The 15,221-nt window shown below is 46.2% G+C and overlaps 1 protein-coding gene across 1 annotated transcript in view; it reads left to right on the forward strand.

Moving 5' to 3' along the window:
- xpo4 (exportin 4) overlaps positions 1–15,221 on the forward strand; it is a 53,320-nt gene that overhangs the window by 31,933 nt on the left and 6,166 nt on the right. Inside the window, exons 9-16 of the mRNA XM_048239831.1 lie at positions 4,892–5,066; positions 5,296–5,472; positions 6,347–6,489; positions 6,772–6,917; positions 7,671–7,848; positions 11,903–12,062; positions 12,689–12,858; positions 13,016–13,190. Coding sequence (XP_048095788.1) covers positions 4,892–5,066; positions 5,296–5,472; positions 6,347–6,489; positions 6,772–6,917; positions 7,671–7,848; positions 11,903–12,062; positions 12,689–12,858; positions 13,016–13,190 — 1,324 coding nt within the window. The remainder of the gene's footprint in view (positions 1–4,891; positions 5,067–5,295; positions 5,473–6,346; positions 6,490–6,771; positions 6,918–7,670; positions 7,849–11,902; positions 12,063–12,688; positions 12,859–13,015; positions 13,191–15,221) is intronic.

The following is a 15,221-nucleotide window of genomic DNA, read 5'->3' on the forward strand; positions in this document are numbered from 1 at the left end:
TTTTCCTCTTTCACTTTTCTCTCTTTCTCTCCCTCTCCTTTCTATAATTTCTCCCTTTCACTCTATCTTTCTTTCTTTTTCTTGCCTTATTCCTTTCTTCTCCTTACTCTATCCCACCCCCCCTCCCTCTCTCTCTCAGTAATCACCTATTCCTGGAGCCTTTTTCCAGTTGCATCATCGGAAAGCCATGCAGTGGTGCGGTGCAGCACAGCTCTGCTCGGCAGGTCAGCCAGTGGGACAGCCGTGATTGAGGCGCTCCGCTCTGCTCTGATCTGATTTGTGCTCCTCTCGCTCTCCTGCTCTCCCGCTCACTCGCTGGCTGCTCTGTTTGTAATTTTTAACTCCATCTGATACGGGTTAGAGGGGCGGCGGGAAGCCCCTCAGTGGACCTCCAGCCCAACACACACGTTCACTGCCAGGGAGGGAGAAACGTGTGTGTGTGTTGTTAAAATGTATTTAGCTCACACGTAGATTGTGTGCTCAAGTATGTACGTGCGCACACGCAAACAGATACACTTACAAATGTGACGACACACACAGATGTGCCAACTCATGCAGATTGGTACATGGAGAAATAATAGAAGTGCAAACACCAGTGTGTGGCTATATGCTCCCATATACTAGTACATTAGACACAATACTAGCGTGTTTTAATGATATTGTAATAGTGCGGTGTATAATTTGAGTGCATTTGAGTAAATATGTTGTTTTTTAGCTATTTTTTTGTGCAGCCTGATTGGGCACTGAACTAAGGTCCCAGTCAATAACACTGAGAGTGGTTGACAGTGACCCCAGGTGACCTCTTCACAGAGGAAAGAGCAGGAAGCCACTGAAGGTGCTGTGCTCGCCGTAGCTGTCGTAGAGCCGGTGTCCGGCGCGAATCCTCATGTTGACCGCGTCGCCGGCCTCCAGCTGCAGGGTGGCGCCGGTGGACAGGTACGCGGCATGTGTCATATCCGTCCAGCCACAGGACCTGCTGCTCGCTCCTCCACGTGGAGATGTCCATGTGCCGCATGGACAGGTAGTCCTTCACTGTGAACCGGAAGTAGTAGACGCCCCCGCACAGGTGCCTGGAAGATTCCAGTGACGCCACTGTAGGTTGTCGCCCACATTGGTGGTGACTTCCTTGAAGACCAGGACTCCGGCGGGTGTCCCCGGCCTCCACGTAGCCGGCGGAGTCCAGCAGGCCGGCCGAGAAGGCCACCTTGGGTTTGCCCGTGGTCTCGGCTTTGAGCTTCTCCAGCCCCGCTCTCACGCCGGCCAGCTCGTCGCTCTGAACTATGTTCACCTGTTTTAGATCCTCCAGGTGACCCTCGCTAATCGCGAGTCTGGTCCTTAGCACGGTCAGCTCAACGTCTTGTTCTGCATTTACCTCGGTCAGATTCATCATCTCAGCCCTCATGGTGTTCATGTCTGCCTGGTGTGCGGTGTTCTCTTCCTTCAGATGTTCCACCTTCATCTCACTGGTGTTGAGTCTGGTCTTCAGTATGGTCAGCTCTGCCTGTTGGGCTACATTCTCTTGTTTCAGGTTCTCCACCGCCATCTCACTGGTCGCCAGTCTGGTCTTCAGGGCGGTCATCTCCACCTGTTGTGCAACGCTCGGCCTGGGTCAGATTGTTGTACTCCCCATCAAGTTCTCCGTTTCGTCGGTTGTTTTGTAGAGCAGGGTTTTGATGTTGTGGAGTTGCTCCTGAGTGAAACTCAGAGTCGTGTGGAGTTCCAGCACCAGAGTTCCCAGATTATAGACCCTTTCATCAATAAAAACAAAAACAATGCTTGAACGTTCTATTTGGGCCCCAATCTACTTCCTCTGCATTAAGATAACATATGGAATGTTAAAACGGAAGCCTTGTGGGGCCAACTATGATGCTGATAATGGAACTCTCTTGAAAGAGTCCATACACCGTGTCTTCGAGGTCCGTAATCTCAGCAGAGACATCAAGATGGGGACTGACCACAGCAGCAGCAGCCCCAGAGTTCTGTCTCTCTGTCTGAGCTTCAGTCTGGGTGCTCCGGGTCTGAACTCCACCCAAGAAGAACAGCAGCACCAACAGTGTGACTGCAGCCCTCATGTTTAAAATCGGTGTCTGTCTCAGTTAGTATCTACAGGTTATGAACCTCAGCATCCAACCATGGTCTTTTTTTATAGCTGAGTGTGTCCTTGAATCAGATATTTCATCTTTTTGGGAGTGATATTAAGTCCATGGATACTGTGCCATTTTAGTGAAACTGTGTTTGCCAGCCAGGTTGAGAGTGTTCATTCAGTTATCAGTGTTGTGGTAAAATGCATCATCACTTAATAACCGAATAGGCTGCCTGTAAACACCCCAAGTGCCAGTTTTGTGCCAGCGCACCCCAAGTGCCAGCGGTTTGGAGGGAGTCGCATGTTAACTCCAGTTGTCTCCAGCCTGCAGCAGCAGAGTCACACCGCCATTGATATAACTGAAATTTCCATCTGCGTCCTGTTCTTCCAACCACATAATTTGATCAGAATTCTTATACATCCTTATGCCCATAGAGCGCTTCAGCGGTCAATCCCTTACTGTGAATCTGAAGTAGTAGACTCCCCTCACTGGAGCTGTGAAGAAACCTGTATAAGAGTTGTAGGCCTGTCCAATGTTGGTGAGGGTTTCACTGAAGACCAGATTCAATTAGTTGTTCCCAGATGATATGAAGCCGTCTTGTAGGGAAGACTTGCTGAGAAGGCCATCTTGGGTTGTTCTGCAATCTGTCTCTTTAGATTGTTCACTTCAGCTTCAGTCGCTGATTGGGCATATCTCAATTCTGACAGGTCAGCCCCTTGAGCGTTATTCTCCCATTGCTGATTATCCACCTCAGTCTCACTCATGTCCACTCTGGTCCTCAGACCTGTCAGCTCTGCCTGTTGGGCTGCACTTTCTCCGACCAAGTTTATCATTTCTGCCTTCATGGCGATCATGTCTGCCTGTAGTGCTGCTTTCTCCTCTGTCAAATTCCCCACCTCGGACTTAATGGCTGTCAGCTGGGCCTTTTGGGCTTCACTTGCTTGGATCAGGTTCATCGTATCAGTCTTCATGGTGGTCAGCTCTTCCTGTTGAGCTTCATTCTCCTCCTTCAGATTCTCCACCTGAGTCTCACTCCTGTCCTGTCTATTCGTCAATGTTGTCAGCTCTACCTGTTGTGCAGCACTTTCCTTGACCAGGTTCATCATTTTAGTCTTTGTGGTGTCCATGTTTGCTTGCAGCACTGTGCTCTCATCCTTCAGATCTTCTACTTCAGTCTTCATTGCTGTGAGTTCAAGATGTTGTGATGCACTTGATTTCATCAGGTTCATCACGTCAGTCTTCATGGTGCTTATGTCTGCCACCATTGTTGTGGACTCTCCCTTCAGATTCTCCACCTCAGTCTCACTTGCGGCCAGTCTGGTCTTCAGTACTGTCAGATCTGCCTCTTGTGCTGCGTTCTCATCCTTCAGATTCTCCAGTCCTCAGTCCTCATGTTTGTCAGCTCAACCTCTTGTGCTGCGCTTGCTGTGACCAGGTTCACTGTTTCAGTCTAAATGGTTTTCATGTCTGCCTGTACAGTAGAACTGCGTTCTCTTTCTTCAGATTCTTCACCTTTGTCTCACTAGTGTTCAGTCTAGTGTTCAGCACAATCAACTCTTTTTTTTGTGTACAGCATTTAACTCGATCAGGTTCATCATTTCAGTCTCCATGTTGGCCATGGCTGCCTGTAGTATTGCGTTCTCTTGTTTGAGATTGTCCACTTCAGTTATACTTGCGTCTAGCTTGTCCTTCAGAATAGTCATTGTGGCTTCCTGTGCTGTGTCGCGCCATTGGAGTTCACCAACTTCAGCCTCAACTTCGGCTAGCTGTTTTTTGTTGTGGTCTAGCTCCATCCACAACGTCATCACAATGACCCCTAGCTTTTCCACTGTGTCACTTAGTTGAGTGAGGTCATCATCAGCAGCAGCAGAAGCCCCAGTGCCCTGGCTCTCTGTCTGAGCATCAGGCTGGGTGCTCAGAGTCTGAACCCCACCCATGGAGAACAGCAGCACCAGCAATGTAACTGCAGCTCTCATCTTTTGAAATTTTGTCTCAGTCAGTGAAGTCATTGTGAAGTTAAGTGCTTCTGTCACCACCTTTATACTTGAGCTGAGCATTATGTAAGGCCGTTTCATCATCTTTCGGAAAAAAAAAAAATCTTTACATTAAGGAAAGCGGGAGATAAGGGTGTGCCAGAATCGATCACTGTTGTGGGAATGTATAAAGCTGTTATGTCCCGTGTTTTCAAGGGCATTTTGAATATGGGAGCCTTAGAATGCGAGAGTTTCTAGTCTAAATGTGTCTACATTGCATGCACATTCCTAATGGTTTATGACTATTGCTTATTGCTGCTTTTTGTTAAGGTCACATTAGATACACCATCTGTTCAGTAGTGTATCCAGTCATAGCCACAACAATATATAATATCCATAGTAGTGTTTGTTTATTAAGTCATCCCACTTGTGAGAGTATCAATCTGTCTTTGCTATGGTGAGAAGTGCTCTTTCAGTGAGAACCCTTCCTGGGAGGCCATCATAGGTACCAAAGGTCTGTGTATATGACATGCCTGCTTTTATACAGGTGTATACCAATACATACAAGGTGACTTCACATTTACAACAAACACTGAAAAGCAGTCATGTAGGTTTTGTCAACGTTTATTTGTTTTTTCCCACCAATTTTTGGACGATGATACCCGGGACACTGAAACACCAGGACACGTGAAAATTGGTGGGCATGTAGACCCACTAGGCTGTTCAGGAATTAAAGCTTTTGGAAAAACCTACATTTTGCAACGTCAGCTACCAGCACCTCTATTACTGACAAGCTGTGCATGTATTTCATGTATTGTTTTCTCTGTTTTCCAGTATTGAGATCGAGGACTCTGAGGCCGTCGGCATCTCCAACATCATCAGTAACCTGATCACCACATTCCCCCGGAGCATCCTCACAGCGTTGCCTAGCGACCTCTTCTCCTCCTTTATCAACTGCCTGACTCTCCTCACATGCTCTTTTGGACGCAGCGCTGCCCTAGAGGAAGTGGTGAGTACTGCAAGCTACTGCCCCCATTGAACCTCATTCACACAGCTTACTGCTTTCACAAAGGACTATTCCCATTACACAATCTGATCAAAGATGAAAGAAATTCTCAGATACGGATAAGTGGAGGGGTTGATGTTGTTTATATGTTTTTGTGCGTGTGTGTATATTTATGTGCTTGTGCACTTGGTGGCTTGCCCACGTGTGTGGTGTGTGTGTGTGTGTTTCACAGCTGGATAAAGATGACATGGTGTATATGGAGGCGTACGATAAGCTGCTGGAGTCGTGGCTGACGCTGGTGCAGGACGACGAGCACTTCCCACGCGGCTGCTTCGTCCAGCCCGCCGTGCAGGTCTTCAACTCCTACATCCAGTGCCACCTGGCCGCGCCCGACGGCACCAGGAACCTGGTGAGGACTCTGTGTGTGTAGTGCGTGCGTGTGTGTGTGTGTGTGTAGTGTTCATGTGACTCTGCATGTGCACGTTGTCTGCCTAATGCTATGATGACTTCCATATGAGTGTGTGTGTGTGTGTGTGTGTGTGTGTTCATGTGAATCTGCATGTGCTCGTTGTCTGCCTTATGCTATGATGACTTCCATATGATTGTGTGTGTGTGCTGTGTATGTATGAGTATTTGCCACTACTATGTCTGAGTAAGCCAGTGTCATCTACGTGTCAGTTTTTTATGAGCGCAGCTATATCTGTAGCTGTGTGTCCACCTGTGACTTGCGGCTGCTTTCTGTCTATATAGATATCTGTACATCGATCACTGTATTAGTAGCCGTGTGTGCGTGCGATTATCTGTCTGACTTTGCTACAGTTAGTTGCCTTGTGGTCAGTCTGCACGTAGCTCCTGGTGAGTACAGAGCGTCTTCCTTCACACCGAATCATATCGCCTCCTGATGGCTGACGAGCCGTCCAGACGGCATAGCCGCGCTGTCAGTCTAGTGGTCTAGTCAGGCCTGTGGGCCCCAGCGTCTGGAAATAAAACCTGTCAGGAGGGATCAGTCACAGCCATGTGACAAGGAAGTTAAATAGCCTCACCTTCCTCTCTGTCTCAGCTTTTGGCATCTTTTTTTGTTTTTGTCGGTCTGTGCTACCATTTCGACCTTTGAGACATGTTTTCTTGATACACTTGATGTATTTTTTTGTTATTTTGATTTTGACTGTCATATGTCATTCCCTGCTTTCTTCTTTTATTGATATCATTTTTCACTGTGCTTCTTTCTGTTTCTCTCTCTCTCCCTCTCCCTCCCCCCCTTTCTCCCTCTCTCTCTCCCTCAGACGGCGAACGGCGTGGCATCTCATGATGAGGATGAGATAAATGAGCTCCAGGAGGATGACCGGGAACTGTTCTCAGACCAGTTGGCCAGTATTGGCATGCTGGGCCGCATCGCATCCGACCACTGCATCCCCCTTCTCACCAGGTACACACACACACACACACACACACACACACACACCATATCCCCCTCCTCACCAGATACTCTCACACACACACACACACGACTGCATCCCCCTTCTCACCAGGTACACACACACACACTCCACTCCCCATATACCACTCATTCGACTCACTCTCACGCACTTCATGAATGCAGTGTTAATACTGCTCATGCCCTAGTGCCCCCCACCCCCACAACCACTGACACTCTGTTGCCCTTTGGCACTTGTATATCTGTCATGACCTTTGACCTTTCGGCCCCCAGCTTACTGGAGGACCGGGTCACGCGGCTGCACGGCCAGCTCCAGCGACACCAGCAGCACCTAATGTCCTCACCGGACCCCGGTTCAGTGGATCGGAAGGTTCTAGACGACCTCTATGAAGACATTCATTGGCTCATACTAGTTACAGGTGAGACCCCCTCAGACACTCTCTCTCTCTCTCTCTCTCTCTCTGTCTCTCTGTCTCTCTCTCTCTCTCTCTCTCTCTCTCTGTGTGTTTGCGTTGACCGGTTAACTCCTGTCAGTTATGCCAGATATCAGTGCCCCTCAGAGACCTGTCACTAATGAGTCTAGACAGAGGAGTTTCAGAATGGCTTGTTTCCTCTCTTTCTGCTTATCATACATATCAAAAAACCAACAGGCCCGATGTAGAATGATTGACTATGTGCCCAAGAAGACAAGGACTCTCACACCGCTTTTTTTCCATGGCTACTTGGCCAACTCTTCTTTCATATGTACTGTATGAACCCTCTTTAATTTTATCAACATTAAGGTCAAATGTTTGCATAACACAGTCAACTCTGTTTTGATACAGTATACCAGCTGCTGTGCCACTGTTTTAAATTTTGTGTACAGTACACATTTCCTGTGTATTAGCCACAGTGTGTATGAACCGCATGACTGTGTTGTATGCAAATAGTAATAAAACAAAACTGTGTATTGACAGTGTTTGTGTATTAACCGCAGTCCCCAATAGCCCAATAAACATGAATCAGATTGTACTTTAGAATGAAGAAGGAAAATGCATTTCCATGTGGAGCTTGCCCCAGTGTATTCACCTCAGAGATGGAGAGATGAAGGTGGGAAATAATGGTCAAATTTAACTCAAAATGTTAATCTAATGTGTTCTATTTTGTGTGTGTGTGTGTGTGTCTGTCGGCAGGCTACCTCTTGGCAGATGACCCTCAGGGCGAGACTCCTCTGATACCGTCTGAGGTGATGGAGTACTCCATCAAGCACTCCACCGAGGTGGACATCAACACCACCCTACAGCTGCTCGGCTCCCCCGGCGAGAAGGCCTCCTCTATCCCAGGGTGCAACAGGACTGACTCAGTCATCAGGTGAGCAGCGGCTGAAGCCCAGTCAGGGCTCTACACTAACATTTTTTTCCAGGAACACTTGTGCGCCCAAGTTAAAAAAATTTAGGAGCACAGACACAAATCTGGGGGGCACAGTCAGTTCTGTACTTAACTTACACATAATGTAACTTTACACTGCAGCCAACAGTTACAGAACATCAGTGCATACTTTATTTTCAGTCCGGTCTATTTTTCTACATTTTGTTAATGTAAAATAATATAATGCATTGCCATATTTGCATATAGCCTGAAGTAGGCTATCCTGTCAAATGTAGGTCCCTAGGCCAGGCAATTTATTTATTTGTGAATCCACCTGTAGCTAATCCTAATATGCCCATGGGTGACCTATCTGACTGCATACTGCCCAATACTAGGCCTACTACTAAAACCGTGAATTTTCTCTTCCACAAAACCCAACATAGTCTAATCAGTGATATTTATATATTTTTGAAATATCTGCATTGATTGGGGCAGTTGGCATATGGTAGGCCTATGCATACTTTCGTTTTGCACTTCAGCTTGTATTCGGTGTAAAACAAACAAGCATGCATGGATGCCTGGAGTTGTCTGTAGCGTTCTCTCTTTCAAGAAAACGGGAGACTATTAGCAACTAGCGATGCTATTGGCGACGTGATTTTATGGTTCGCGACCTGCACCACAATTACTCCGGTCAAACAGAACTACCCAAGCCTCTTATTGGCCTGACTTTGCAAAACTGTCTAACTTTGATGGGGAGGTGTAGTTTTTATGGACTTAAATATTGTCTTCACCGTGGGATAGTTTATGGTTCGTCTGGAACATGTGAAGAAATTGACAATGTGACTTTGACTTTGACTTTGACTAATGTTTTGCGATGTTGCGGTGTATTTTGTAGGCAAACACTGACTTGGCTAGAAGTCATTCGCACCAGTGCGCCTAAATATTTTTTGCACTCGCACGCAATTATTTTGAAATGGGCGCACTGTAGAGCCCTGCCAGTAGAGGCCCAGGAAGTATCTAGAAGTGCGTTGCTCCTAATAGCGCTCCGGGCACCAGTGGCATTAAAGGAACAATCCATGATTTTGGTACAAAGATGTTGCTATTTCAGCCACAGAAAAAAAATATTTTTTCAAAACAAATTACAATACAGCAGCAAAACAATTGACATTGTTTTGAATTGACAAAAGACAAGATGTGTTTGTCCTTAGATTTGTGGATTGGGTATTAAGTTGTTTTCAGGATGTTTACATTTGTTGTTGGCTGGTTAGATATATGCAGTCGATTTGTGTTTGAGGTTTTAGAATAGACTCACCATGTTTTCATGAATGAAAGACATTATGAAGTTTTAAAATGCTTAATGTACTCGTGAGAGAGGGTCTTTTTGTCACTTTGGTCAGCATTGTATAGTTTCCCACACAGTTTAGTTATATACGTAGTTTAGTTTAGTCAGGTGGAGGTTTTCAGCTAAATATACGTGCAACAACCTCTGCCTTGACCATCAGACCTTGTGTCTCTTACCAGTGGAGATGTCTCTGACTGCACCACTATGCCAGTTGGAATCTGGTGGCATGTGTCTGTGTTTGTGTGTGTGTTGCGGTTTCTCTTTGTAGTCCACAGCGATGTCACACACACTGATGCATGCCATGCAGAGCCATGTAGTCTTAGACAGATCACTCATCGCAGGAGGCTGCTGCAGCGATCGTGTGCTATGCTGAGAGTGTTTTCACGCAGGACTGACTGACTGACCGCTGCTCCCGTCTCCTGTCTCCTGCCCCCGGCTCCATCAAAGCTATTTCTATTGGACTGCTCCCACTGGCCCTCAGCTGTCACGCATCTCATGACCAACACACAGGACATTATGGCCCTGCACTGTGTGTGTGTGTGTGTGTGTGTGTGTGTGTGCGTGTGCCAAACAACTACATTGTTGACTTGTCTAATGTCCCATCACAAGGGTAAAGTTGATACTGATAGTCCAAGGCTTTGTGGTAGACAGAAGTAATCTGCCATTTTGTTTGTGTGCCCCTAGTCTTTTATCATCCTTCTGATGACGGGGATTAAAATCTGACTGCTTATTCTCCATTAAAGATGGTTTGTCACACAGAAGGTGTATGTGTGTGTGTGTGTGTGTGTGTGTGTATATGCCCACATGCCCACATGTTCTTCCTCTGTAGGGGATGATGCCAGTGAGGCTGCCCCTGTGCCCCGCGGTGGAATGTCCTGGCGTGCGTCCAGCTTTTCCCGGCTCAGCCAGGCTCCCGCTCCCAGGCGCCAGGGCTGCCCGCTGCCACGCGGCCACTCGCTCCGCCTGCACATTATTCAATTAAAACTGGGCCAGGTGCCGCTAAGACATGGGCTTGACCTCTGAGTGGGGGCAGTAGAGTAGGGCCTATGCACTTAGTGTGTGTGTGTGTGTGTGTATGCTATCAAGGAAGTGTGTGTGTGTTTGTGTGTGGGTGTGTGTGTGTGTATGCTGTCAAGGAAGGGTTTGTGTGAATGCGTGTCTGTGTACGTGTGTTTTTGCTTGCTTTTGTGTGAAGCTCTATGAACATGTGTGTATGTATGTTGTCAGGTGAGGTGTGTGTGTGTGTGCTATTTTGTTTCCTACAATAAGCTAGGACGGAATGGTGTCTGTTATTGGTCAGAGTGTTTCCTGTACAAATACGCAGGTAGACTAAAATGGAATAGAAAGGGGCCCTGGAGGCTTCTCTGGAATAACTTTGAGGACAGGTGTGTGTGTGTGTGTTGAAGCAGGAGAGGGCCAAGGGCTGAGGGCTTAGAGAGACAGTGAGACGATCTGGAGAGGACTTGGGGTCACCAGGTCGGAAAGACAATATTTAGATGAGGGGCCAAGGGATTCTTGGGATGTGTGTGTGTGTGTGTATGTTGAAGGGGGTCACACAGACAGGAGTGTGGAGGACAGAGTGATGGTTTGAGGGTGTGTTGTGTCAGGGTTAGAGGTTGGACATTTTTCCGAGACATTGATTGAGTGACTGAAAGACATTGAGCTGATGGCGGGTGTGTGCATTTGTGTTTGCGCGTGGGGGGATTTGAGAAAGACAGTGGGTGGTGATGGAACCTGAAGGGCTGGAGTGTAATTCTGGAAAACTTTGACAGTGCTGTGATGATGTGGAGTGATGATGGTTAGTGTGTGTGTGTGTGTGTGTGTGTTTGTTGCAGTAGGGTCGGCTATTAGAGGTGATGAAACACTATTAGCTGGTAATGGCTCTTGTATACAGTGAATTAAAGGCATCAGAGCAACAATGGAACATTCTAGTGTGATTGTGTGTGTTCTTGAGTGCAGTATGATAACAGAAGTTGGACACAAAATGCCACACTCCTTGTTTGTTTGTTTGTTTGTGTGTGTGTGTGTGTGTGTGTGTGTGTGTGTGTGTGTGTGTGTGTGTGTGTGTGTTGAATGAGCGTGAAGGCATGTGAAGAGACGGTGACTGATGACAGTAGCCTGTGTGTGTGGTGGGGTGGTGGTGGGGTTAAAGGCTTTGCAGAGACAGTGGGCTTGGGGGATTGGGTTTCCTCCAGAGCGGAGAGCGACCCTCTGTTCTGAAATGTCAGAGGGCTTTTTGTCTGCCCGGAACAATGCCAGCCACGCGGCACTCCATGCGCTCCCACTGAGCGCCTCCCCTCCCCCCTGCGGCCCCCGGTGGCTCTGAGCCCCACTAATCCCACTATCTGTGCAGAGGAGCAGCCCTGGGGTCAGGCCTACTGGGGGCAGGGTGGGTAGCGGGTGCTACTGGGGGGAGTAGCCGATGTCCTCTTGTCTTTCTGGCTGCTGTTGTACATATGTTTTTTTTTTTTTTTTCCCCTGTTGTACTGCAAAAATCTTTCCATATTGTCTTGTCAATAGATCTCAAGTTTTCAGTTCTTTCGTTTTTCTCTGTACCTCTTTCTCTTTCTTTCTTTCTTTCTTTCTTTCTTTCTTTCTTTCTTTCTTTCTCTCTCTCTCCTTTTCTTAAGAGTGTTTACCTTTATGCTACCTCTAACTGCATTAATAAAAAATGATCCTCGGGTTACATCTCCCTCTCTCTCCCTCCCTTCCCAGGTTGTTGTCGGCGGTGTTGCGGACGTCGGAGGTGGAATCTCGTGCCACGCGGGCCAGTCTCACAGAGCTGCTCAGTCCACAAATGGGCAAGGACATCGTCTGGTTTCTACGGCGATGGGCCAAGACTTACCTGTTGGTGGACGAGAAACTTTATAGCCAGGTGAGGTGTCGTGTGGAGTCCGAAAATATTATAGAGCAACTTACGAAAATGGGGTCTAAAGTATTTTTTACAGTTTGTGAATGAATAGCACACCTTTTAGACCACTGGTTACCACAAATCACTGCCATTTTGACACCACAAATCACTGCCATTTTGACACCAGAGACATTTTGTGTGTGTGTGTGTGAGATTGTGTATGTGTGTGTGTTTGCGTGCATGCCTGTGCCCTTCAGAGAAGTAACAGGAGACACTGGCTTGGGGTTCAGGTGTTTTTGAGGGGTGTCATGGCTGGCTCTGATGGTAGTTATTGTCCCAGCGCTCATCAACAGTTATTGTCAGCTTTGGCTGTGTGCGTCACCACACAAGCACTCATTCCTGTGTTTGTGTGTGTGTGTGCACCCACCTGGTCATACACTTCAGCACTGTCCTATTAAAGTGTCCCTCCTGTCTGAAATGAGAGTGAGTTAGCGATAGGCAGAGTGTATTGTCCGTCTGCCTGTCTCTCCTCTTCCTTCTCTTTCCATCTCTCTCTCTCTCTCTCTCTCTCTCTCTCTCTCTCTCTCTCTTCTCTCTCTTTCTCTCTCTCTGTTCTTCCTAAAAGTTTGTTTCTCTCTTTCCCCTCCTAGATAAGCATCCCTCTGAGCACAGCGTTTGGGGCGGACACGGAAGGCGCGCAGTGGATTGTGGGATACCTGCTGGAGAAGGTGATCAGTAACCTGTCGGTATGGAGCTCAGAGCCTGACCTGGCCAACGACACAGTGGAGCTGCTCGTCACCCTGGTGGAAAAGAGGGAGAGGTGTGTGTGTGTGTGGGCATGTGTATGTGTTGAACAACTCCACCTGCTGGTTGTTTTGTGTTGATACCGTGTCAGTGAAACTTTTTTGGTGCATCTTTGAAACTACGGTCCTTTTAAATTATTAAATATTTAACCTCCCCCCCTCTCCCTCCCTCAGGGCCAACATCGTGGTTCAGTGTGAGAACTGGTGGAACCTGGCCAAGCAGTTCGCTAGTCGGAGTCCGCCGCTCCACCTGCTGTCCAGTTCGGTCCAACGCACGCTCATGAAGGCGCTGGTGCTGGGCGGCTTCGCCCACATGGACTCCGACACCAAGCAGCAGTACTGGGCCGAGGTCAGCGCAGCTCTCATGGGGGATGGGGGTTTACAGAGCTTTTTTTTAAAAAAAACATTTTTTTTTTTTATCTTTGCTCCAATGGATCCACGTTCATCATTAGACTTCGTTGACCCACAGAGTTGGTTAACGGGCAGATATCACGCTGATTCCCTACTCATCCTCGCCCCTCTCCTCCTGTTTCCATATACTTGTCTGTTATTCTGACAAGCTACGCTTATCCATTCATCGCAGTTCCCTCTTGTCTCGGTGTCCTGCTGCTTTTGTGTGTCTGTCTTTATGGGAATGTGTGATGGTTTATGTGGGTTGTACGAACTCCCTTAAAGTGGTTGACGTGGAGCTCAAGATGGTGGATGCACGCCTCGCCAGTCTCCCTTTTTATTTTCCTTCAAAAAAAAAAGAGAAGATGACAACTTGTTTATGAAGCCCACACGGTCGTAAAACTGCCCTATAAACAGGGCTCTATAAAGTTATTATAAGCTCTTGAGTGTTTTTCCCACTCTTCAAAGCCTATTCAATTTCAAGCCTCGCTTTAGAGTAGAGGCATTGTGGAGTTATGCTTGCTATGTAGATACGTCATTTGTTTCAAAGTAAAATTTCACATTTGAAACCTAAATCAAAAAGCCCTGGTGAGGCGTTGAAGAACCTTAAAACAAAGTTACATGGCTTTGGTTACGTTCTGACCCCATACCATTATGTTTAATGAAATACTCATCATCACTCTGTTACATCACAGAAACAATAACCCAGTTTTATCTATTTGAGTCATTCTGTGTCAAATCAGACAAAATCCAGGAAAATAGTTGCTGCACCGTCTCCAATTTTGCTCAAGGTTTGTCTTCATAATATTCAGGTCCCAAAACTAAGACCTGTAAAATATTTTTGTTAAATTCCAATGTTTACATAATTTCTTTCACTTGCTTTTGTGTCATTTTTACACTCTCAGAAATGCCTTATCTTGGAGGCCATGTTTGGGCATTAATATCTGGAAAAGTATTATTCCTAGCCTGCCCAAACTTTGTAGGGTGGAAGACAAACATGTTCTTGGTATGATTGGACCGTTAAAAGTTTGTACTGCTTGCTCATTCGTTTTCTAGAAGGCCCTAGATATGGAAAAAATGCAAAACTGATGATATGATGATATTGAACTAATCTTCTGTATCCACATTGCACCAATCATTATTTTGTCTGCAAATATAATACTTAATTAATGTTGAGCCAATATTTGAAGTCTGCATCAAATGCAAATGAGGATATTAAGGATAAAAAAGGTGTGATTTGCATTTTTGGAAATGTTCATAGACCTAATATGGTATGTGTGGTAGCTAGTAGGAACACAAAAATCAATGTAGGAATAGATCAGTTTATAGTCATTTCGCTTATAAAGTGCCAATGATGGACCATGTTTCATTAATGCATAAATGCACTTACTTGGTTACATTGTATACCTGGATTGTACCATGGATTAAACACCATGGTACAACATTGCCACTTTGTACACAAAATGCCCATACACTGAGCTACTTTCACATAGATTTTCAAGTGCCTACTAGCTACCCCACATGCTATTTTAATCCTAAGAAAATGACCGGAAAACACAACCTCCCCTTGTTTAATCTTCAAGGCCATTATAGGTGGAGAGCTCAAATACTGGTACAACATTTATGAAATGTAGTATGCAGAGAAAAAAATAATGATTTATACCAAATGTGTACAAAGCAAGTTTATACTGCCCTAAACACTTCTTGCACTTTTTTCTAAATCTAGGGCCTTGTAGAAAGTCACTGAGAATGCTGTACAAACTTTTAATGGTTCAGTCATACTGTGAACATGTTTGTCTTACCCTACAAAGTTTGGGCTGCTTATGAATAATACTTTTCATTATATTAATGCCCAAACATTGCTTACCAGACAATATGATTTTCAGGCTGTAAAATGTAAGGCACTGGGGCTGAAATAATAGGATTTGAACATAAATATTTTACAGGCCTTGGTTTTGGAACCCATTTTTGACTTAGACAAGGTTTGAAC

This window comes from Alosa alosa, chromosome 3, assembly GCF_017589495.1.
Source record: "Alosa alosa isolate M-15738 ecotype Scorff River chromosome 3, AALO_Geno_1.1, whole genome shotgun sequence".
Lineage (NCBI taxonomy): Eukaryota > Metazoa > Chordata > Actinopteri > Clupeiformes > Clupeidae > Alosa > Alosa alosa.